At 44.0% G+C, this 25,071-nt stretch overlaps 1 protein-coding gene across 2 annotated transcripts in view; it reads left to right on the top strand.

The window, feature by feature from the left end:
- Pskh1 (protein serine kinase H1) overlaps window positions 1-25,071 on the top strand; it is a 48,915-nt gene that overhangs the window by 5,304 nt on the left and 18,540 nt on the right. The window contains exons 2-3 of one of the 2 annotated variants that reach the window (XM_087205126.1): window positions 12,679-13,705; window positions 14,603-14,711. In XM_087205126.1, the coding sequence (XP_087061252.1) occupies window positions 12,740-13,705; window positions 14,603-14,711 (1,075 nt within the window). In that variant the 5' untranslated portion in view covers window positions 12,679-12,739. The remainder of the gene's footprint in view (window positions 1-12,678; window positions 13,706-14,602; window positions 14,712-25,071) is intronic. The other variant, XM_004843001.4, reaches the window with a different exon arrangement.

The following is a 25,071-nucleotide window of genomic DNA, read 5'->3' as shown; positions in this document are numbered from 1 at the left end:
AGTTTCTCACACTAGAGAACTATTTGGTATTTACACATGTGTCTCTTATTTATTTCACTTAAAAGTATCACCTCAGTGTTCATCCATTTAGCAATAAATGTCTAATTTCTCATTTTTTATGGCTGAGTAGTACTCCATTTTATTGAAAAACCCACATTTTCTTTATCCAGTCTCCAGTTGATGGGGATTTGGGCTGTTTCCAGGTTTTAGCTATTACAAACTGTGCTGCTATGAACATGGGTGCACATATATCACTGTGGTATGATTCTTTTAATTCTTTGGGGAAGATCCCCAGCAGGGGAATAGCTGGGTCAAATGGGACTTCCAGTTCTAGTTCTTTGAGGTATCTCCATACTGATTTCCACAGTGGTTGCACCAGTCTACACTCCCACAAGCAGAAGAGCAGGGTTCCTCTTTCCCCACAGCCCCGCCAACATTTGTTATTGGTTGATTTCTTGATAGCAGCCATTCTTTCTGGGGTGAGGAGGAATCTCAGTGTTGTTTTCATTTGCATCTCTCGAATGACCAGTGATGTTGAACATTTTTTCATACGTTTATTTGCCATTTCTACTTCTTTGTGTGAGAAATGTCTGTTCATTTCAGATGTCCATTTTTGGATTGGGTCTTTAAATTTGGGAGGTCTGATCTTTTTAAGTTCTTTATAGAGTCGAGATAGTAGACCTTTGTCTGAGGAACCGCTGGTGAAAATTTTTTCCCACATTGTGAGTTGTCTCTTCACACTGCTGGTGGTTTCTCTTGTTGTGCAGAAGCTTTTTAGTAAGAAGAGATCCCACTTGTTGATTGTGCTAGTTCACAGGCAACTGAGGTTTTGTTCATAAAATCTTTTCCTACACCAATGTCTTCCAGAACTCTACTTAACCTCTGATCCAGCCAGTTCAGCGTTTCTGTTTTAATATTTAGATCTTTAACCCATTTCAATTTTAGTTGAGTGCATGGTGAGAGACATAGGTCTAGTTTTAATCTTTGGCAAGTTGAAACCCAATTTCTCCAGCACCATTTATTAAAGAGGCTATCTTTCCTCCAGTGAGTGTGTTTGGCTCCTTTGTCAAAGATGAGGTGGCTGAGTGTGTCTGGAGTTGTTTCTGCTTCTTCTAATCTGTTCCACTGGTCCTCCAGTCTGTTTCTTTGCCAGTACCATGCTTTTTTTATCACAGTAGCTTTGTAGCATAGTTTCAAGTTGGGGGTTGTAATACCCCCTGCCATGTCTCTGTTACCTAGAATTGCTTTTGCTATTCTGGGTCTCTTTTTGTTCCAAATGAATGTTTGGATTATTTTTTCAAGGTCCATGAAGTATGCTGCTGGGATTTCAGTTGGGATTGCATTGAATCTATATAGCAGTTTTGGAAGTATGACCATTTTCACTATGTTGATCCTTCCTACCCAGGAGCAAGGGATGTCTTTCCATTTTCTGATATCCCCTTCACTATCTCTTTTCAAAGTGCTATACTTTTCAGAGAAGAGGTCTTTGATTTCTTTTGTTAGGTTGATTCCTAGGTATTTCAGTTTTTTGGATGCTATTGTGAAAGAAGTTGTTTGCCCTGTTTCTCTCTCAGTGAGTCTGTTGTTTGTGTAGAAGAAAGCTATTGATTTTTATGTGTTGACCTTGTATCCAGCTACTTGACTGAATTTGGTTATTAAGTCTAGAAGATTTTTGGTGGAGTTCTTCGGGTTTTCTATATAGAGTATCATGTCATCTGCAAATAATGACAATTTGACTTCTTCATATCCTATCTTTATTCCTTTTATTTCTTTCTCTTGTCTAATTGCCATGGCTAATGTTTCCAAAACTATATTGAACAGGAGTGGTGATAGTGGACATCCTTGTCTTGTTCCTGATTTTAGTGTGAAGGATTTCAGTTTCTGTCCATTTAATATGATATTGGCTGTTAGTTTTTCATAGATGGCTTTTATCAGATTGAGGTAGAGACCGTCTATTCTAATTTTTTGTAGGGTTTTTATCATAAATCCAGCCCCTTCTTTAAAAATTATTTTTTGAGACAATCTTACTCCCCCAGTTCTAGGGTTACAGGTGTGCACCTTTATGCCTGGGTCCGAGTTAATGGTATTAGTTTCTGAAAAGGAGTCATAGCTGCGCATGGTGGCAGTTACCTGTAGTTTCAGCTACTTGGAAGGCTGGGCAGGAGGATCACTTGGACACAGAGTTCAAAGACAATCTGGGCAACATAGCTAGACCTAGTCTAAAAAAAAAAGTTTAGAAGGAGTCATAACAGAGTGTGGTAGTACATGCCTATAATCTCAGCCACACAGGATGCTGAGAAGGGAGGATCCTAAGTTCAAAGATAGCCTGGGCAATTTAGCAAGATTCTGTCTCAAAATAAAAAAGAGTCTGGGGTTGATGTAGCTTAGCAGTAGAGCATTTACCAAGGATATATGAGATCCTGGGTACAATCTTCAGTACTGCCTCCCCCCAGGAGGTACATCAGTTGTTAGGTGGGTGTGGTGGCACATGTCTGTAATCCCAGCACTTGGGAGGTTAGGGCAGGAGGATCGCCACAGAAGGCCAGACTGGGCTACATAGTGAGTTCAAGGCCAGCCTGAACTACTTAAGACCTTGTCTCAAAAAAAAAAAATCCCAAAATGTTGTTATTATGAAATAATATTAAAAGTTTAAACATTATAAGAATTAATAATACATAAAATGTCTTTAGGCATAAATACTGTAATCATTTGATATACATTCCTTTAACTTTTTTCCTCATGTATTAGTATATATATTCTGTACTACATACCAAAATATTTTATTTATTTAATTTATAGTATTGGGGATTGAACCTAGGGCCTTTGTTCTGAGCTACATCCTTAGCTCTTTTTATTTTTAAAAATTAAATTAAATTATCTTTTTAAATTTTATTTTTTTATGTTGAGATAGGATCTTGCTAAGTTGTCCAGGTGGGACTCAAAGTTGGAATCCTCCTAGCTCCCAAGTGGTGAGATTACAAATATGTATGCACCTGGGTTCAAAATAACTTTTAAATTATAATATCTGATAATGGTTTTAAAATAAAGAAACAACAGAGAAATGTGTTAAGTGAGAAGTAAAAATCTCCATTTTTTTCTTTCTTCTGCCCATCCCTTTCATATTTGTATATCTCCAGAGGCAATTACTTTTTTTTTTTTTTTTAGCTGAGTCAAATAGAAACTTTATTTTTAGTTTTTTGAGGAATCTCCATACTGTTTTCCATAGTACTTATACCAATTTACACTCCTACCAGCAATGGAGAAGAGTTCCTTTTCCCCCACATCCTCACTAGCGTTTCTTATATACAATAAACAATGCGTAAATAATAAAATACTACTTTGCCACAAATAAGGATAAACTTCAGACATTTTTAGGTAAATTGATGCATCTCAAAACCTAGGATAGGGTACAATTATAATGTACTGTCAGTTATTCAGAATTGATGGATAAAGTCATAAATTGTCCCTGAGAGAAAAATTACTCTGAACAGACTGAATCAGTAATAAAAAACTTTTTGATTGGCAATAAGCTAAAGACCTGAGAGCTTTGCCAATGAATTCTACCAAACATATAAAGAAATTTTATTGTCTTTTATTTTTACAGTACTAAGGATTGAACCCAGGGTTTTCACACTGAATTAAATCCAGCCTTTTAAATATTTTTTTTTAATTAAATTCTTTTATTGGTTGTAGGTATACAACACAATTACATTTCTTATTGGGAATTGTACCTTTACATAATGCATCTTGGTTCTTACTTTTTCCCCATTCCTAGCCCTCCCTTCACGCCCTCCACCCTTCCCTATTTACAAAGACTTTATTTCCATATTTTCCATTTCTCATCATTTTTCCTTTCCCTTCTTTCCTTTCCCCTGCCCCTGCCCCTCCCACTACCCCTACCCCTTTGGACCTTTTCTTCCTATTTTACATTATCGATTATTCATTCTAATCATTGGTACATTTTAGGTATACAATATAATGACATTCATCATTGGAAATTTGCACCTTTACATAGTCTCTCTTGGTTCTTATTTTTCACCCTTGCCAAGCCCTCCCTTCAACCCCTCCAGTCCTCCCTATTTACAAAGATTTTGTTCCTATTTTTCCATTTTCTCATATTAACCCATTCCCTTCCATCCTTTCCCCTAGCCCTCCCACTTCCTTCCCCTTTGCCCCTTTTCTTCCTATTTCACATTACCTATTATACATTTAGTCCTTATTTACACTTTTAGTTTCTCACACCAGAGAAACTATTCGGTATTTACACATGTGTGTCCTATTTATTTCACTTAAGAGTATCGCCTCAATGTGCATCCACTTAGCTATAAATGTCTCTAATTTCTCATTTTTTATGGCTGAGTAGTACTCCATTTTATAAAAAAACCACATTTTCTTTATCCAGTCTCCAGTTGATGGGCATTTGGGCTGTTTCCAAGTTTTAGCTATCACAAACTGTGCTGCTGTGAACATGGGTGCACATATATCACTGTGGTATGATTCTTTTAATTCTTTGGGGAAGATCCCCAGCAGTGGAATAGCAGGGTCAAATGGGACTTCCAGTCCTAGTTCTTTGAGGTATCTCCATACTGATTTCCACAGTGGTTGCACCAGTCTACACTCCCACCAGCAGTGGAGCAGGGTTCCTCTTTCCCCACAGCCCTGCCAGCATTTGTTATTGGTTGATTTCATGATAGCATCCATTCTTTCTGGAGTGAAGTGGAATCTCAGCGTTGTTTTCATTTACATCCCTTGAATGACCAGTGATGTTGAACATTTTTTCATGTATTTATTTGCTATTTCTTTTTCTTTGTGTGAGAAATGTCTGTTCATTTCAGATGCCCATTTTTGGATTGGGTCTTTAAATTTGGGAGGTCTGATCTTTTTAAGTTCTTTATAGATTCGAGATAGTAGACCTTTGTCTGAGGAAGAACAGGTGAAGATTTTTTCCCACATTGTGAGTTGTCTCTTCACACTGCTGGTGGTTTCTCTTGCTGTGCAGAAGCCTTTTAATAAGAAGAGATCCCATTTGTTGATTGTTTGTGCTAGTTCATGGGCAACTGAGGTTTTGTTCATAAAATCTTTTCCTACACCGATGTCTTCAAGGGTTCTACCTAACCTCTGTTCCAACTGGTTCAGAGTTTCTATTTTAATATTTAGATCTTTAATCCATTTTGATTTTAGTTTAGTGCATGGTGAGAGATACAAGTCTAGTTTTAATCTTTGGCAAGTTGAAACCCAATTTTTCCAGCACCATTTATTAAAGAGACTATCTTTCCTCCAGTGAGGGTGTTTGGCTCCTTTGTCGAAGATGAGATGGCTGAGTGTGTCTGGTGTTGTTTCTGCATCTTCTAATCTGTTCCACTGGTCCTCCAGTCTGTTTCTTTGCCAGTACCATGCTGTTTTTATCACAGTAGCTTTGTAGTATAGTTGCAGGTTGGGGATTGTGATACCCCCAGCCATGTCTCTGTTACCTAGAATTGCTTTTGCTATTCTGGGTCTCTTCTTGTTCCAAATGAATTTTTGGATTGTTTTCTCAAGGCCTATGAAGTATGCTGCTGGGATCTCAATTGGAATTGCATTAAATCTATATAGCAGTTTTGGAAGTATGGCCATTTTCACTATATTAATCCTTCCTAACCAGGAGCAGGGGATGTCTGTCCATTTTCTGATATCATCTTCAATCTCTCTTTTCAGAGTGCCATAGTTTTCAGAGAAGAGGTCTTTGATTTCTTTCCTTAGGTTGATTCCTAGGTATTTCAGTTTTTTGGATGCTATTGTGAAAGGAATTATTTGCCCTATTTCTCTCTCAGTGAGTCTGTCATTGGTGTAGAGGAAAGCTATTGATTTTTGTGTGTTGACCTTGTAACCAGCTACTTGACTGAATTTGGTTATTAAGTCTAGAAGACTTTTGGTGGAGTTCTTGGGGTCTTCTATATGGAGTATCATGTCATCTGCAAATAATGACAATTTGACTTCTTCATTACCTATCTTTATTCCTTTTATTTCTTTCTTTTGTCTAATGAGGCAGTTACTTTTAATAATTTCTCTTCTACCCCCTATATATGGCTGTAACTTTTAAAAATCTTTCATTGGAGAAAAAATAAACTTTACAACAACCTGTAAAAAAAAAAAATCTTTCATTGGACATACCTACATTTCCAGACCTTTTAAAACATCATTGTTTATTTGTTTTGTTGTTGTTTGGTACTGGGGATCGAACTCGGGACCTTGCCCTTGCAAGGCAGGTGGTGGAAGCAGTGAGCTAAATCTCCAGCTCCTAAAATATTTTTTATTTTTTATTATTTTGGGTACTGGGGATCGAACTCGAGACCTTGTGCTGAAGGCAGCTGGTGGCAGCACTGAGCTAAATCCCCAGCCCCTGAAACATTTTAAAAAAAAAAATTTTTTTTTTAAATTTTGTGACGGGGTCTTGCTCAAGTGCTAAGTTGACTAAGATGTGCTTGAGCTTGCAATCCTCCTGCCTTACAGGCATGTGCCACCATGGGCCATTTACCTAGTCTTTTAAAACTTTAACAGAGTGTCACAGATATGGATTTTGCACATAACCACTTAATAAAATTGAATGTTGAATGACTGCTATCATTTTCTTTGTCAATATAGACTCCTCCCCCCATAGTCCTGGGGATTGAACCTCGGTCCTTGCATTTGCTGGGCAATCACTCTACCAGAGCCATGCCCCTAGCTCTAATTTACCTCATTTTTTTTTTTGGTACCAGAGATCGAACTCAGTTCTTTGCTCTTGCGAGGCAGGCGACAGAACCACTGAGCTAAATCCCCCGCCCTTTTACCTCATTTTTTTTCAGCAGCTGCAGAGCATTCCATTGTATTTACATGTCTTAATTTAATTATCCATTTAATGGCTATTAGATTGCCTTGGTTGTTTTTTCTTTTCTTTGTGCTGAGGAATCAACCCAGGGCCCTGTGCTTGCTAGACAGGCATTCTTACCACTGAGCTAAATCCCCAACCTTGGATAATTGGGGTATTTCCAATTTTTTATTTAAAAATTTTCCTTTTTATTTTGCTGTTCTAGGGATTGAACCCAGGGCTTCACACATGCAAGGCAAGTGTTCTATCACAGAGCTATAATTCCAGCCCCCAATTTTTGTTTTATTTTTTAAGATAGAGTCTGGCTATGTAGTTCAGGCTTGTCTTGAACTCATTATGTAGCCCAGGCTGGCTTCAAACTGGCTGTGATCCTCTTGCCTCAGCCTTCCAAGGGCTGGGATTACATGCGCCATGACTACGTGCCCCCCACCCACTAGGGATCAAACTCCGGACCTTGCAGGCATAACTGAGCTACATCCCTAGCCCATTATGTGTAGAAGTGGAGTTGCTGGGTCAGTTTCTTTCTTTCTTTTTTTTTTTTTTGGTACCCGTGATCGAACTCGGGTCCTTGCACTTGCAAGGCAGGCAGCGGAACCACTGAGCTAAATCCCTGGCCCAGTTTCTTTATTATAGAAAGAAATATGGCAAATGCACTAATCCCCACACTCAAGAAGCTAGGATAGGAGGAATGTGAGTTTGAGGCCAGCCTGGACTACATACCAAGGCTCTGTCTCATAAAACTAAACAAAGGAAAAAGAAAGAATCATAGGGCCGAGGATTTAGCTCAGTGGTTCTGCCGCCTGCCTCACAAGTGCAAGGATCCGAGTTTGATCCCTTTTACCAAAACAAAAAAAAGAAATAATCATATAGTTCTGCCTAAGTATACAGACAACCTTGTTAAGGAGATTTTGTCTATAGTGACAGGATTTTTTTTGCCTGTATTTCTTCTTATGATAGTTAGAAGTACCACTTAGCAGTCACTTATGTCTGTCTGGGAATACTGAGAGATTTCTACCTACTTGATTTTGGTAGACAGTCTTCTAAAACACAGAAGCAAAATATAGAGATACTTGTAGGCGAAAGGTTGTGAAGCTTTTCTGTGGAGAAAAATCTCAGGAGCTGGTATTGGAGAGGGATAGGTGCCTATGGTTCACTGCTGTCCCTGGCCTTCCTTATAAGTGGAGTTAAGTCTGGAAGCTTGAGGACAAATTTACTTTGGGATTGAAATAGTCTGTAAAACCTAAACAGGCTTCATTCATTTTTTATTTTTTATTTTATTTTATTTATTTATTTATTTGGTACTGGGGATCGAACTTGGGTCCTTGCCCTTGTGCAGCAGGCGGTGAAACCACTGAGCTAAATCCCTGGCCCAAGGCTTCATTCATCTTTGAGGAAGGACATTTATATTGGTCCCCAGAGAATATGGCTTTGGTTAAACACTGACCTGTACTCTTCTTGGCCCTTGAAAATTTCTGAGGTTTTGGAGTTATGGCCTCATAGTTAATAGAAATCCAAGAGGAGACCACATTTTATTCATTGTTGACAAACAGTGAATGTGTACCATGAGCTCAGCACTTTGTTAGGTACCAAGGGTGTTCTTCAAACCCTAGAAGTGGCCCCTTTTTCAAGGGGTTGACAACTGTATCAATTAAAGGCAGTCTAGAGTAGAGCAATGAGCAGCAGGACCCAGATCATAGTTGGAATTGAGATTTCTGAAGACAGGCCCTTCAGAAAAGGTAATTTGCAAAAAAAAAACACAACAAAAAACGGTGCTTTGTAGAGTTGTGTTGATATACCAGCTCAGTGGTGTAGGGAAGGGGAGACCAAAGTTTTGTTGGCCCCAGGCACTTCTGATGTCTTTCCTGTGTGATGAAAGGAGCCCTGAATAGGGAACCAGGAGTCTTGGGTCCATGCTTCGCCACCACTATCTAGTGGCTTTGAACAGGTCTCCCTGCCTCATTTGGCCTGCTGTTTCTGTTCAGTGCCTGTGAGGACAGTAGTGCTGAATGGTCATCTCTACTGGCACTGTCTGGTATGCTTGCTTTCCTGAAGAGTGCTTCACATCAGGCTGTTAAGTTGAAGGTATAGAGCAGACTATAGATTTCGTTTGCTGCCACACCTGGTGACTTTTTTTTATGGACTAGGAGGTCTCTAATCCTGCCCACTCAACATTCACCTGGTGACTGTGCTGGGGCATACGCAAGAGAGTTGTTTCCCATGAGTTGTACAGTCACTACCCTTGATGCGATGTCTGCATTTTCACCCAACCAATGTGGGAAGAAGTTACCAGATGTGAGTGAAGTGTGGAACAGCTGTGATCACCTGGAGGCTTTTGTTTCCCCCCTTCAGAGCTAGCACCTTTTCTCTGCTTTCAGTCTCTGTAGTTGGGATGGGAGAGTATCAGCAGTAGTTCACCTGTGAAGTGTTTCTAATAGGAATGAATGTAGCTCTCTTACTGTTAACTTTAGGTCCCTGTACAGGCTTTGTTTAAATTGAAAAATCAGGCCTTTTCTTTTGAAAACCTTAGTTTTTTTCATTAGGTCTGCACATTTCAACCAAAAAAGCCAATGTGTGTACCTGAAGATACATTTGTTTGTGAGTCTAGAGTCCTGCTTCCTCACTAGGAAGAAATGACATCTGAGTGGCTGTGCTGGGTCATGCATGCATTTTGTCCTCCCTGTCAGTGGTGGTCAGTGTTGCTTACCTAGTGGCCTTGGGGGTCAGGGGCCAGGGACCTGTGTTCTGCCTCAGGATACTGCCCAAAGAGCAACCCCTTACTATGTTGAGGTCTTGTGTTTTCCTGAAGGAAGAGATAAATCTGCAAAATTCCAAAGTCCATAGTTCTAATCTTTGGCCGCTGTGAAAGGAAACTTCTTTTCTAAATGCTTTTGTTTAAACTTTATTTCTTAAATTTCCATGTGAGTCCACTTTGGGTAGGAACTGTAGCAAATACTGAAGAGCTTGTGCTGGTGGAGGAATCGTTCCCATTTGTGTGAAGAAAGATAAATATTATTCTGCTGTACTGACACACTGATTAAAAAACCTGTGGCTCCAGAAGTCTCTTGTTTGAAGGATTTATAATCAAGGTCTTACATATGTTTCATCAATGAACTTGTTCCTTTAAAGAGTTGGCCTTATTGGTCAGGACTGGCCACACCACGTTGAATTCGGGCCCTTAACTCGCTGTAATCTGATGGTATCTCTGGGTTCTTCATGATCTCAAAGTGCCACAGTAAAACCTGCCTCAGGCCTCCTTTGCTGCCACTGATGGGATTGTCTGCCTGTTTTACAAGGGAGTGAAGAGATGTACTTGTTGCTCCTCAGCTCCAAGCACTGACTTTGGGCGGTCACAGAGTCCCCAGTACTGACCAGCTCTTTTCACATGTCAAATTCTACATCCAGTGACCCACGGAAAAGTGTCACAAGGATGTACAACATGTACTACAGCGTATCTAAAACTGAGCTCTTCCCATTGCTTCTCAAACTGTGTCTCTTGCTGCATTACTGATCCTTTACCCAAGCACTGAGGGAGGAACTGAAATGCTACCCTGACTTCTTCCCCCTTATTTTCAGCCTCTAGCCTCTGTGTTGTGTTGACATCTCTCAATTCCACTTCATTCTCTGGGGCACCACGTTCTCATTGGCCTTTTTAGTGTACTTTGGCCCTCTTCTAGCCCACATACTTCTTTCTAAACTTAGATTAGATTGCTTCTGTTTCTGTATGAGCCCTTTTGGAGTGCTCAGACATTTCTCAAGAAGGCCCTGGTCTTCACCAGGATTTGTACTGCCTTCCGTAATTGTTTCTGCTAACTTTCCAAAAACTTCAGCCCCAGCCCTGGCTTTGCGCCACTGTACTTCCCATTCCCATGCATATGCTGAGCTTCTGGGCCTTGGAGTGTGCTGTTCTCTCTGCCTGAATCACTACTCCCACTCTGCTTACCTGACTCATTCTTGCTTCAGAATTCAGTGTGGGGATGACCTCCTTTTGGAAACCTTCCCTAACCCCAGTGTCATTCTACATGGGACTACTCTTGTTTCTTGAATTTAACACCTTGGTCTATTGAAATTATGTTTTTCCCCCGCTTTGGAAGTGGTGATGATGCCAAGGATTGAATTCAGGGCTTCATACATGTTTAGGAAGTGTTCTACCACTAAGTCACACTTCTAGTCCAAAGTATCTGTTTTTATGCTTTCACTTAGACTGTAAGTTTATTGACCTTTTTTTTTTTTCTTTTTGTGTGGTGGTGGTACTGGGGACTGAACCCAGTGCCTTTGCACTGAGTTACATCCCCAGCTGTTTTTTAGTTTTATTTTGAGATAGAATCTTTTTTCTGATTTGTTTTTTTTTGTTGCTTTTTGGGGTTTTTTTTGGTATTTTTGAGACAGGATCTCACTATGCAGTTCAGGCTGGCCTTGAACTCACTATGTAGCCCAAGTTGGCCTTGCACTGGCAACAATCCTCCTGCTTTAGCCTCTGGAGAGCTGGGATTACAGGTGTGTGCTACCATGCCTGGCTGTGAAGCAGAATCTTGCGAAGTCACTAAGTTGCCCAGACAGGGCTTGAACGTGCAGTCCTTCTGCCTCAGCCTCCCAGAATGGTGGGATTACAGTGCTGTGCGACCATGCCCAGCTGTGTGTGTGTGTGTGTGTGTGTTAACATATAACCTACATTAAATCACGTCTTACTCCTATATTCTTGTCACTTAATAGATATTGAATAAGTGTTTGATCTGAATTGATCATTTCATTCTCAGTTCTGTATGTTATAATTAATAGGAAATTCTCAGCTCTCTTCATCCTATGGGCCCCTCAGATAGACTTAGAGATGGCAGTCTAGGTAGAAAGGCAGTGACCTCTGGAAAGCAGTAACTTCAGCACCTCATTTTATCCCCCCCCGCCAAGTGTTAATAGCCAAATATCTCTGTCTGGGAAATAAATGGGGAGAGTTCCTGGATCCTCATGCCAAGGAAGCAGAGTGCCCTGATCTATAGCCTGGATCCCATCGTGCTGGAAGTGCTGGTGTTTTCTCTGAACTCAAATCCTCTGCTGCCTCATAATGAAGTCTAGGCTAGTTTTGCAGCTACCTGGTGGTAGTGTGCTGAGGCTTATGGTCCTAAATTCACTGGGATGAATTTTAGCTAACTCTGGCCCTTGCATAGGATTCCAGCTGCTAGTGAGCTTGGGAATGAAGAGACTCCTGAACAGGGTGTTCAACACTCAGGGAGGATTGCACATGAGCAAAGCAGTTGAAACTGTCCAGGAAAGAGTGAGGTGAATGCCGAGACCAGGGTAGTGGTTTCATGTTTGTTGCACAGGGCACCAAGCCCTGTAAGAAGGCTGGGAAAGTTCTCCATGAGGGAGGCCTTGGAGAAGCAGCTTTCTGGGCCCTGGTGAATGATGTTGTTGGAGGAGGCCTCCAGTACCCCACGCTCCCATTTCAGAAAAGATGAGTCAGAGTAGTAATAAGAGTGATTTTTAACATTTACGAAATATGAGACTTCAGCTAGGAGAAGGGACCCAGGCAAAGGAAAGAGGAAGGTGGGGGTGACAACTGAGCCTGGTACATGTTCCTGCCCTCTGTCAGGTTGGACAAGCAGTGTGAGACTGAGACCCAGAGATACATAAGCCGTGGCCGTGGAGCTTGCACCCAGCCTGTCACCTACACCCTCTATTGAGCCTGGACCAAGGGCTTAGGGGCTAAAGTCATCCTTCCTTCCAGGGAACCATATTAGGGCCTGGTGTTGTCTTAAATAGACTTAAGAGGGTAGGGGGAGAATGGCTGGTGTCAGGTTTCCTCAGGTATGCTGACTTTCCCTCTTCTGTCTGGATAGGTGTAGACGGGGCACTGCCTGCAGAGCAGGTCCTGTCAGCTTTTCTGGAGAGGATGCCCCCATGTCCGTGATGGGCTGTGGGACAAGCAAGGTCCTTCCTGAGCCACCCAAGGATGTCCAGCTGGATCTGGTCAAGAAGGTAGAACCCTTCAGTGGCGCTAAGAATGATGTGTACAAGCACTTCATCACAGAGGTGGACAATGTTGGCCCTCTCAAGGCTTCGTTTCCAGCTGCTAGTCAGTATACATCCCTTGGCACTGGTGCCCCCACTACTGGCCACACAGAGCCTCCTTCAGAACCACCACGAAGGGCCAGGGTGGCAAAGTACAGGGCCAAGTTTGACCCACGTGTGACAGCTAAATATGACATCAAGGCTCTGATTGGTCGAGGCAGCTTCAGCCGAGTGGTACGAGTGGAACACCGGGCAACCCGCCAGCCATATGCCATCAAGATGATTGAGACCAAGTACCGAGAGGGACGGGAGGTGTGTGAGTCTGAGCTTCGTGTCCTGCGCCGGGTGCGCCACGCCAACATCATCCAGCTGGTAGAAGTGTTTGAAACACAGGAGCGTGTGTACATGGTGATGGAGCTAGCCACCGGTGGTGAGCTCTTTGACCGCATCATTGCTAAGGGTTCCTTCACTGAGCGCGATGCCACAAGGGTGCTGCAGATGGTGCTGGATGGCGTCCGATATCTGCATGCACTAGGCATCACACACCGTGACCTCAAGCCTGAGAATCTGCTCTACTACCACCCAGGCACTGACTCCAAGATTATCATCACTGACTTTGGCCTGGCCAGTGCCCGCAAGAAGGGTGATGACTGCCTCATGAAGACCACCTGTGGCACACCTGAGTACATTGCTCCCGAGGTCCTGGTCCGAAAGCCCTACACCAACTCTGTGGACATGTGGGCACTGGGTGTCATTGCCTACATCTTGCTCAGTGGTACCATGCCTTTTGAGGATGACAACCGCACCCGGCTGTACCGGCAGATCCTCAGGGGCAAGTACAGTTACTTGGGGGAGGTATGTCCATTTTGCCACTGCCCCAGGGATGCTGGGGAGGTAGGGTGTAAAACTGGCAGCTCTTGGTTAGATGGATGTGCTCTGAGAGCCAGGCAAGTAATGTAAAAATGACAGAGAGACTAACAGTGTCTTAGTTTGGGTTCCCTTGAAAGTGAGCCCTGAGACAAGGACTTGGAAGCAGATAATTTATGTAGGCAGTGATTCTAGTAACAGCAAGTGAAGAATTGGGCAAAGTGAGGCAGGAAAGGGAGGAAGGCAGGAATAGGTACTTGAAAAAGTGGGTTGCCCCCGTGGGCTACTGGAACTCAGTCCTTTTGGGCATCGTGTGAATAATCACTTGGCACATGCCTTAGAATTGTAGCACTGAAGGCCAGGGAAGTGTGCTTTTTGTTTGTTTGTTTTTCAGTGCACTGACTCTGTACCTCATAGGTTGAGAATTTCTTTGGGGGCATTAAATGTCTGGTGCTGGGTTGGAGAATGTATCTCAGTTTGCACAAGGCCCTGGGTTCAGTCCCCAGTACTGGGGGAAAAAAATCCCTGATGTTTCTGGGCTATCCTGAATGCCAGTTAGTACTGGAGAAAATTCTCAGGCCAGAGAAGCAGGGAGATGTAGGCTTTAGCAGTGGAAAGCTGTGACCAAGCATGGCAGCTGCCAAGTGAGCTCAGAGGTGGGGTGAGGTGATATGGGACAGGGCCTTCCCAGCATCTTCTCTATGGGCTTCTGGGTAAGCTAGAGTGAACATGCCTTAGCTCAGGCAGCAGTTGCTTCTCTTCTATCCAGTTTTGCCAGGTGACAGTTGTTGGGAGCTGATCAGACCCCCGAATACCTGTAGGGAGGACGATGGGGAATAAAAGAAAGAGAGAGACAATATTTAATATGCTTTAATACACTTTTAGGAGAACCTTTTTTTTTTTTTGGTACCGGGGATCGAACTTGGACCTTTTGCTTGCAAGGCAGGCGGCGGAACCACTGAGCTAAATCCCTGGCCCAACTTTTGGGAGAGAGGTAGGTGGCATTGAGGCTATTGGTGACTATTTATACCAGCAGCTGTGACCTCTGGGTTCTGAGTGAAGTGGTCAACCTCATGGAAATCTCAGCCTACCTATCACGACCATATTTTAAATGGACTGGAGATGCCATAGAAAATTTGGCTTTCACATATCTGCTGATCTAAGCAGTAAATGGAACCATACAGGTACTGAACTGTAGAGGATGGGGTGTGAGATGGTTGTCTCCCAATACTTAATTATAAGCTAGAAGTGCCCAACGTGGGAGCACTCTGGTCTAATTAGATTTGATTTAAGGCTCAGTTAGAGCTTTAGGTTTGGTTTCTCAGGGAAAGTGTGGGGTTTTGGTATTTATACAGGGGAGTAGGAAGAGGCATGGGTGGTGGCAGAGGGAACAGTTTGGACATGAACTAACTGCTTGATGCTCAGTGGTCTCATCTGAGCAGAGTTTTTTTATTTTTATTTTTATTTTGTTTTTGGTACCGGGGATTGAACTCGGGTCCTTGTGCCTTTGCAGCAGGTGGCAAAACCACTGAGCTAAATCCCCAGCCCTCAGAGTGGTCTCATCTGTAGCACTGAGGTAATTCCCTGATGTTCACTTGGTTCTCAAATAGGGCTTGGCCATCAGGGTGGCACAATTCTGTAGGTATAAAGTGACAGTTAGAGCCTTGCCCAGCGTCCCAGGACAGAGCTGTAAAAGCCTGCTAGAGCACTGCCAGCAGGGACTTGAAGTTGGTGCTACCTATTCTTCTGAGGAGGCCACCTGGCTGTGAAGTGAGTAACTGGAAGGGGTGATTCTCTGTCCCATTCCATTTGTGCCCATTCTTACCTCCATGTAGAAAAGTAGAGAGAAACCAAGACTTTGCTGGGAAGAAGTAGAAGCCAGTGCTTCTCACACTTTAATATCCATGCAAATCCTTGGGATCTTGTTAAAATGCAGGTTTTGACTTAGTAGGTCCTGGTGGGGCCTGAGAACATACATTTTTGTCAAGCACCCAGATGATGTTGATGCTACTGGCCTGCAGGCCACACTTTGAGGAGCAAGTATTTAGACAGATGCTATAAAAATGGGCTGGAGTGGTCATGAGTGGCTGTGGAGAAGGTGGGACATGGTTTTGGAGAATGGCCAAGCGGAGTGAGACTGGGCAAAAGGGAATGGCATACACAAAAGTGTGGGGAAGTAGCTGGGTGTTGTGGTGCCTACCCATAATCCCAGTAGTCTCAGGGGCTGAGGCAGGTGGATGGCAAGTTCAAGCCAGCCTGGGCAATTTAGTGATTTAGGAAGACTCTGTCTCAAAACAAAACAAAACCCAACCCAATCCCACCGCACCCCACCATACCCCACCCAAACCCAACCACACCAAACACCATCAGTTTTGGGGGAGTGGGGTAAAGTGCAGAAGTAGGCATGTTGGAGGTAGTGGCCTGCGGGGTAGGTTCTCTGTACCTGAGATTAGACAGAGGATCTTATAGGGGCATTTGGGAAGTTCATTTGTCTGGATAGGAGGCTCTGGAGAACCATATGAGGTTGCAGTCGAATTTTAAAAAAGATCTGTGAATGCTTGAAGATTGAGAAGTTGGTTATGTTCTGGGAACTGTAGCCCTTGGCACTCTGCATGGTGCCGGGCTGTTTAGGGTCCAGCTGGCAGAGGAGTACCCAGCTTAGCTAAAGCAGGGAGGCAGAAAGAGAAGGTTTCCTAAGAGCTGCTGATAAAGGAAAGACTCTTTTTAAAAGTCTGTAGGTTTATCCAAGAATTCCTGATTCTGTCAGTTGTTGATCAGGCATTTTATCTAATTGGAGCTTGCACAGTCTAGCTAACTAGCTATTGATTGTCTCAGGATAGGGAGTGATAAATGAATGGGATAGGGAATGAACTCTGCTTCCTGCTCCTACTGGAGCCAGAAGACTGGGTCCTAAGCTTCTGAATCCTGCTCTACTGCAGTAATGAGACACGAGCTGGGTGTGTGTGTGTGTGTGTGTGTGTGTGTGTGTGTGTGTGTGTACTGCCCAGCCTTTCCCCATCCTTTGCCTGGAGCTGAAAGCATCGGTTCCCAGTTCCAGAGTCAAATTCCTGCTGAGCCCTGGTGATACTTGTTTGATTTGAAGAACTTGACTGACTATACAAACAGATTCCATCCCTTCTGTGAGGAGCTCTGGGTTTGGAGGAATTTGTCTGGGTGTTTTCTGGGGTAGGTGGCTGCTTCACTAGATCAGACTCTCTATGCTGGAGACCAATCTGTCTGGTTTTTTTCTTTTCTATTTTCGGTACCAGGGATCAAACTAAGGACCTTGCACTTTCGAGGCAGACACAGTGCTGCTGAGCTAAATCCCGGCCCACCAATCTGTCTTTTTGTCATGCTGGTCACTGCCTCCTACCCATAAGCACATCTGGAAAAAATACACCAGAGACATCAAGCCATCCTCATGGAAGTGCAGATTGCCTGGGGAAAAGAAGCTAGAATAGGAAATGGCCCCAAGATGAACCCTTGTTAGCAGGCACATGGCAGCACAGGCTTGGTATAGAGCCATTGGGCCTGGCCAACCTGAAATGTGAATTGTGGGGCTCAGGTCAGATGGCTGGGCTCTCCCCCTTTCTTCCAGCCTTCTGTCTTGTACTGTGTGATAGGCATTTGCTCTCCTGAAGGCCATGTATATGAGCAAGGCCTGCCAGAGAAACCTCTCTGGTTGTTGGGATGTAAGGTACAAGTGAAGTACCTCCCACTCTGTGCTCAGCAAGGTATGGAGAGAAGCATTTCCTCACAAGGGAGTAAGTTCTGTGGTTCTTGGTGCCTTCTAGGGCACTTTTCCAGTCTCCTGTCCCCTTACAGGGGTATCTCCCAGGCTGCCTGGTATGTTTATTGCCTGTGGAATTCTTCTGAGGTCTGAACTCTGGAATAAAGCAGAGACCCTGCAGGCAATGTACCTAGGAAGCTGCTGGCCAGAGCTGTCTGTGGGCACTGACAAGGGAAGGATGTGAAGACCCCAGGACTGCATGTGCTCTCCACTTATTAGGGCAGATACAAGACTCCTGTAAGAAGAGATGATGTGGAAGGAGATGACTTTGAGAGGAGAAATCTGAGTTTTCATCTGGTGTCCAGGTGCTAGAGTGGAGAGAGCACATTCAAAGTCGGGGAGACACATGTTGCCAGATGTGAGGGCGGCCTGTGTGAGGATGAGAGCAGTCTGAAGACACACAGCCACCTTGAGAGGTGAGCGTCCTGTCACAGAAGTCCCAGAGAAGCTTGAAGGAGCTATTTCTAAAGAGTGACACAAAAGGTGCGTCATCACCTGTAGATACATACTGGGAGATTTTAGGATCCTCTCACGAAGAGCTGCTGTGCTTCCCTTGACATGAAAGGTCACATTCTTGGCCTGATGTCATTACTTTTGTCAAGAGTTCTATTCTCAGAGGCAGGATGTATGTATGAAGAGGCTCTTGGAAGATTGATGGCAGAGTGATGCATCAGCAGTAGTCCTGTCTGCCTAGTTCATCTGACTGAATTGTCACCCTCCTCCACTTGGGCAGTCTCTGAGCTGTGGGCGAGCCTGGGTGACTGCACAGGAACAGGTGGGCTTGGGAAGAGGCTCTCATGGTGCCTTATTCCAGAGACTAAGTGCTGCCAGGCAAGTGCAGTGCTGGTGAGAAAGGAAGCCCACTGTGTCACTACCTGGGTGACAAGGACTGGTGAAAAGTGGCCTCCCAGGGATGGGTCTCTGGGCTGCAGGCTGGCTACTCATCCACTTGGGCCCAAAAGGTACTTGAGGAGCAGTAAGGTGGGCTACTACCACGTAGTTCTGGTTCTGATTGCCCTGTATTAGGATGAGTGCCCAAGGCCAGAGTTGAAAACATTTATGTTTTCATTGTGTTGCCCTGAGTCTCTCTTCACCTCCTTCTCTTATCTCCAACTTGAACTACTACTTCAACTTCTCTTATCTCCATCTTTTACTCCTACTGCTGCCTCTTCTCCCTCACCCCTTCTTCTTTGGCTTAAACCACAGGAATTTATTTTTAAAAGTTTTTTTAAAAGATCTCACTGTGTAGTTCAGGTTAGCTTTGAGCTCACTATGTAGCCAAGACCAGCCTGGAGCTCACAGTGATCCTTCTGCCTCAGCCTCATAAGTGCTGGGATCACAGGTGTGTGCCACCACAGCAGGGTTTGTCTGTTTGTTTTTAATTACCACAGGAATTTAAATAAAAATAGTTCTAGGTTTGTTTTGGTTTGTTTTTTTTTTTTGGTACTGGGGATTGAACTCAGGACCTTGCACTTGCCAGGCAGGCAGCGGTACTACTGAGCTAAATCCCTGGCCCTAGGTTGTTTTTCATTCTGGTACTGGGGATCGAACTCAGGACCTTTCACTTTCGAGGTATGCTTGGCACCACTGAGGTAAATCTCCGGCCCTGTTTTTGTTTTTGTTTTGGTACTGGGGATCGAACTCAGGACCTTGCGGATCGAACTCAGGACCTTGCGCTTGCGAGGCAGGCACTGGAACTACTGAGCCAAATCCCCGGCCCGTTTTTGTTTTTTTTTTAGATAGGGTCTTGCTATGTGTAGTTCAGGCCAGCCTTGAACTGTGTTGCCCAGGCCTGCCTCATGGCAATCTTCCTGCCTCAGCCTCCCAAGTGCTGGGATTACAGTTTGTGTTTTTTCTTTTTCTTTTCTTTTCTTTTTTTTGGTACCAGGGATCGAACTCAGGACCTTGTGCTTTCGAGGCGGGTGCCGGAACCACTGAGCTAAATCCCCGGCCCACAGTTTGTGTTTTTCAAGAGACATGTCTCAGCTGGATGTGGTGGTGCAGGCCTGTGATCCCAACACTCTGGGAGGCTGAGGTAGTAGGATCACAAGTTGGAGCCCATCCTGGACAATTTAGCAACTTAATGAGACCCTGTCTCAAGAAAAAAAGGGCAAGAGATGTAGCTCAGTTCATTCCCCAGAAACCCCCGCCCCCATATGTACACCCATAACCCCACATCAGAGAAAGAGACAAAGACAGACACCAGTCTTGCTGATCCTGAACTCTGAACTCCTGGGCCCAAGCAATCCTCTTGCCTCAGCCTCCTGAATAACTGATTCCTTTCTCCTTTTTTAATTTTTTAAAAAAATTTCAAGGTAGAATCTTGCTGTGTATTCCACGCCAGCCTTGAACTTGCTATGTAGCCTAGGCTACCCTCAACTCATAATCCCCTTGAGGGCCGGGGATTTAGTTCAGTGGTTCCAGTGCCTGGCTTGCAAGCAAAAGGTCCTGAGTTCGATCCCCGGTGCCAAAAGCAAACAAACATAATCCCCTTGAACTTTAGCCTCCTAATTGCTGGGACTACAGGATGCGCTATTAAGACTGGCTTCTGTGTCTCTTTTCTTCTTTTTTTTGGTACCGGGGATCGAACTCGGGACCTTACCTCTTTTGAGGCAGGCGATGGAACCACTGAGCTAAATCCCTGGCCCATTCTTTACTTTTTTTTTGAGACAAGGTCTTGCTATGTAGTCCAGGCTAGTCTTGAACTTGCAGTGATTCTCCTGCCTCAACCTCCTGAGTGCTGAGATTAGCACCACCACGTCTAGCCTTGGCTCCTACTTTTTAAAGTCACTCTAACACTTGGCCTGGGATGTTGATGATAAAACGAGATGTTTGTTTGCAAGGATCCCATGAGGACAAGCAGATACCCCCATACTTGTTTGGAAGGGATCCCTTGGGAATAGTCATTTCTGTCTCTCCAAAGCTTTGAGTTGTTGTTGTTGGTTTTTTTTTTCAAGTATTTTATTATTTTATTCTACTTTATATACAGGTCATAAAAGGCCACAGCAGTTTTTCAGTATATAAACCCTTTAAAAGCAGAGGGCACTAGGAAGGACAGACAAGTATCAAAATGAAGTCCTGTAATAAGGGCATACACACAGTGCAGTATTTCTGAGGAGTAACAAGCAGATACCAGGTCATCCACATTTAGTTTGCAGCTATTCCATAGTTTTAGAATCCTCTTTGAGATTTGTTCATACACCAGTTGTGGCAAGCTGTCATTTATTTAAAAACAAAAATTAAAAAATGAAACCAGAATAAAACTATGAACTCAGAGGGCACCCTTTATAGTCCTAGTCATCTGTAGCTCTCCATGAAGGAAAGCCTCAGTTCTTCATCCCCTTCCCACCTCCCTGCCATCAAGGGTAGGACAGAGAAATGGAAGAAAAAGCTAACTATTCCAAATTCTCCTGCTGCTTACAGCTTTCCTTTTCTGTAGGGGTTTCTTCAAAGTATACTTCAGGCCTTTTAAGAATTAGCTTCCAATTCCTGAACACATAATACTGCAACATCCTTCAAAAGTAACTCAAAAACATTAGTTTCCACTCTGCGAAAATACAGTCTTTAAACCTATAACTGGTATCAGCAGATCAATATAAAAAATACAGTACCAAGCTACACTGGTATATTTCCATATTAAGAACTTCAAAATATACTTATCACTGAGACCGTAGTCCTTGCATTAGTTTTCAGTCCACTATGAACAAATTATCTGCTGCATGTAAACATGTCTAACTATAGATAAAATACATCAATCATAAATTTCTGTAAAAAATAATAAAATATCTTCTTTAAAAAACAAAACAAGCTATTACTGCATTGTTTCCAATTTTATGAAAATGGAACAACCACATGGTTGTTGCCAGTCCTGAGTTCATTGTATTAAATATGGCCCTAGTTCCTGGTTAAAGTCAGCAACCAATCCATTCTCTTCAATAGATGTCTTCTAGTACTGTAGGCAAGATTTTTTAGGTGGTATTCTGTCCATTAATAAAGTTATATACCAGAAACTGCCCCGTGCCACAGTACTGTGTTGCAAACAGTTTTCCATCAGGAGTGGGATCTGAGAAAGCAATTTCTTCTTTACTCAAATATGAGCCATATATAAAGTTACTCCTCAGGCATTTGATCATACGAGATACTATCTTCTGGCGGCGCATCATGCTGAACACCCATATCCGGCTGATCCCACATATTGCAGGCTCTGGTAATGTTGAGCAGCACCAAGCTTTTTGCCTTTCAAATCTGACTTTTTCTTCTTCTGACCCAATAACGGGAAGTTTCTCTTCTGTGACTCTGTAGCCCCATTGGATATGTTCTGCAATTAAGCAGCCAACTACTTTTTTGTCATTAGAAATAAAGAGAAGGGTTTTAGTTCTGGAATAGCAAAAGCTTTGAGTTTTAAAAGGTAGAGCCTCTCTCCTTCACTAGAGCAGATGCCCTCAGACTGGATCCCTGACTGGTCACTGGGAGGTGGCATGGATTGGGTCACTGGCTGTGGCAGCAGACTCTCACTGGTCACTGTGGTTGTAGACCTGCCTTTGGTTAGAGATTCTGAGGAGGGCAGGAATAACTCTCTCCATGTTGGGGCAGGAGGCAGTCTCTGAGTGGAGAGGAACAGAGCCCCCTCATTTGCCAACTCTGGGCCATCACTAGTCTCCCCAGAGTCCCATCCTCTAGGCATTCTTCTGTTTTGGCTGCCCTGGTTACACACACCCCAGGGAGCACGATCTCTCTGTGGTGGCAGAAGCAGATGCCATCCACCCACACTGCTGCATTCAGCCTTTCCTACAGAAAGCCCTTCCTCTGACCCCCTCAGCAGCTCGGTCATTCCAGGTCAGAGCTGCCTTTCATCACTGTCATTTTCCACCCCCAGCCCTTGAGACCTGTCCAATAAAAAGGGTTGTCATCTATCCCCCCCTCCTTCTCCTGCTCTTTTCACTGCCTGTCTCCACCTAGATAGCACTGCCCTCTCACAGGCTCTCTCACTTCTAGGCCCTTGAGTTCCTCTGAGAACTGCCAGGCTATTGTCTCTCCCACATTCTGACCTCTTCATATTGCTCATGGCCTTCCACGTTCCTCCCCTCTGCCCCACACTGAGGTGGGAGCCAACTCTCTATTGGATGAAATGGTTAATAATGATCTGGTCCAACCATCCCCAATGGCTGTGCCTTTCCACACGCTCCTGCCCCAGTTAGTCCTTCCATCATATAAGGTCACCCTTCTTCATGCCTGATGTGCCTCAGGTCATCTGTCTCCCAGTGCACACATGGTGCCTACAACTCAGCTCTGCTTCAGTATGGCTAGCTGGCTTGTAGCAGAAGGCTAAGTCACGTTCATTTCTTCACTCATTCTGCCATCTTCAGTTGACCAAGAGTAGGCTCTGAACCATGCCTTTTGTGCCTGGGGTCCTAAAGGACACAAACCTTAAGGGACAGAGACCATAGTATGACTGTGACCACCACTGGGACTCCAGACTTTATAGAGTTGGAGGAAAGTTTAAAACAAAACAAAACAAGATCCAGGTTGAGTCTTGGAAACTAGCTGGCCTCAACAGAAGCCTTAAATGGAAATTAAAGATCATGATGTAGCTGTCTTCCTGATCCACAGCCTTGCCCCAGGACCTTGGCAAAAGCAGACACTGCTAAGTTGCTGGCACAGGCTACTGACATCCTCCTAATTACAAACCGAGCAAGCAGCAGTCTGTGGCTCTTTGAGCTGTGCCTACTCCTTCTTTAGTCTTTCCCCTTCACCTCAGGGGCTCTGGGTAGGTACAAGTGGGGCACAAGATTGCATTTTGTTATTTGTCTCAGAACACGGCCTTACTAACCTTTAGGTTACCATGTCTTTTCTCATATTTTTAAAATCGTTTTTTGTGTGTATGTGTGTGTGTGTATGTACTGCTAAAGATGGAACCCAGGGGCTCATACATGCTAAATTAGACAAGGCCTTGCCACTAGGCTATACCCTCAGCCCTACCTCTTTTTTTTTTGTTTTTATACTGGGGATCAAACTCGGGTCCTTGCGCTTACGCAGCAGGCAGCGAAACCACTGAGCTAAGTCCCCGGCAGCCCTACCTCTTTTTAAAGCCCATTGTCTAATCCTCATACTCAGGAGACTGAGGAAGGAGAATTGTCTGGGCCAGCCTGGGCTACATAGTGAGTTCAAGGCCAGCCTGAACAACATAGCAAGACCTTATATCAAAAAACTGAACCAAACCGAAAATAATTCTCTTCCTTCTTTTTCTCCTCAGGCCCTCCCCAACCCCTCTCTCAATGAGTATCTTCATCTCAGTGAATATCTTGACCAGAGGAGGGGATGCTGGCTTTACTGCTACCCAGTGTCTAATCCTGCTGAATTTTTCAAAATGCTTATCCTGATGGGCAGTATTAGAGTATACTGTCTTTGACATACTGAGAGTTCTGCTGTCCTTAGTAAACCTAAAACTCCATTTCCCAGAATTTTCTCTGTGACCTTTTCTCTGCTCTCATGTAGGCCCACATACATACAGAAAGGAGGCCTTTGAGAGTAAGAATATTGGAGCTGAAAATAAAAAAATACATCTTGAGACAAAGCTGAGGGAAGAACTGAGTCATGGTAGTGAAGCCCAACTTCATCCCTCCCCTCCTTTCCCTGGCAGTTCTGTGGTGAGGCTGCATTTTCGGAGCCAGGTATAGTGGGGAACAGCTGTTATCCCTGCTACCAGAGAGGCTAAGTCAGGAGGCTTGCAATATTGAGGCCAGCCTGGGCAACTTAGTGAGATCCTGTTCTTCCTCCTAGAGCTCCCCTAACCAAAAGAGCTAATGGAGGTCAGGAGGTCTGCTGAAATGTCAGATGGTGTGCTCTGTGGCTCACATGTAGCCAAGAGAGGAGAAAAAATGTTTTTTAGAACATCTGTGTTCTTAGATCCTAGGACATTATGGTCTGGGAGAGACTTAGAATTCATTGCACTGACCCTTCAGATAAAAGTGAGGAGCTGTGATTTCTCTCCTTTTGCACAGAGAAGGTACAATTAGAATGCATGTTGCTGTGCTTGCAGCCTCATACATATTTTACCTTTTTTCCCCTCTATACAGTGCTGGGGAATGAACCCAGGGCCTGGCACATGTGAGGCAGACACTCTACCACTGGGCTACATCCCTGGCTCCTCCGTCTTACACTTTAATCTATCACCCAGATGCCATTCAGAAGAGACCTGGATCTTTCATTCATGTCCTAACTTGCTGGTGGTTAGCCTACTGCCAGAGGAAAGTTAGGGCAGCCTGTGAGTAGGGTTTGCTGCACCCCCTCACAGAAAGAAGTAGCTTCCTTCTCTCTGCAAGAAAGAAGCAGCTTGGTTGGAGAGCTGGCTCCTTTCTTTGTTCCCTTAGCTCTTGTGCTCAAGGTGAGAACACCACTAGTGGCTTAGAAAATGTTCTTACCAGATCCCTGTGATATTAGAGCTACGGCAAGTAGAGGGAACAGGGAGGAGGGAGACAAGTCCTCTGAGGTGGAGCAGAATGCCTTTCATTTGGGTGCCTTTGCCTCCACTGGGAGATCAGGACTCCACTGCTGAGGAATGGCT

The sequence above is a fragment of the Heterocephalus glaber genome, unplaced genomic scaffold (genome assembly GCF_053883595.1).
Source record: "Heterocephalus glaber isolate CG9 unplaced genomic scaffold, H.glaber_assembly_v1.0 deba00000071, whole genome shotgun sequence".
Classification (NCBI taxonomy): domain Eukaryota; kingdom Metazoa; phylum Chordata; class Mammalia; order Rodentia; family Bathyergidae; genus Heterocephalus; species Heterocephalus glaber.
Note: the sequence above shows the minus strand (reverse complement) of the source record. Positions and strands in the feature narration are given on the sequence as shown.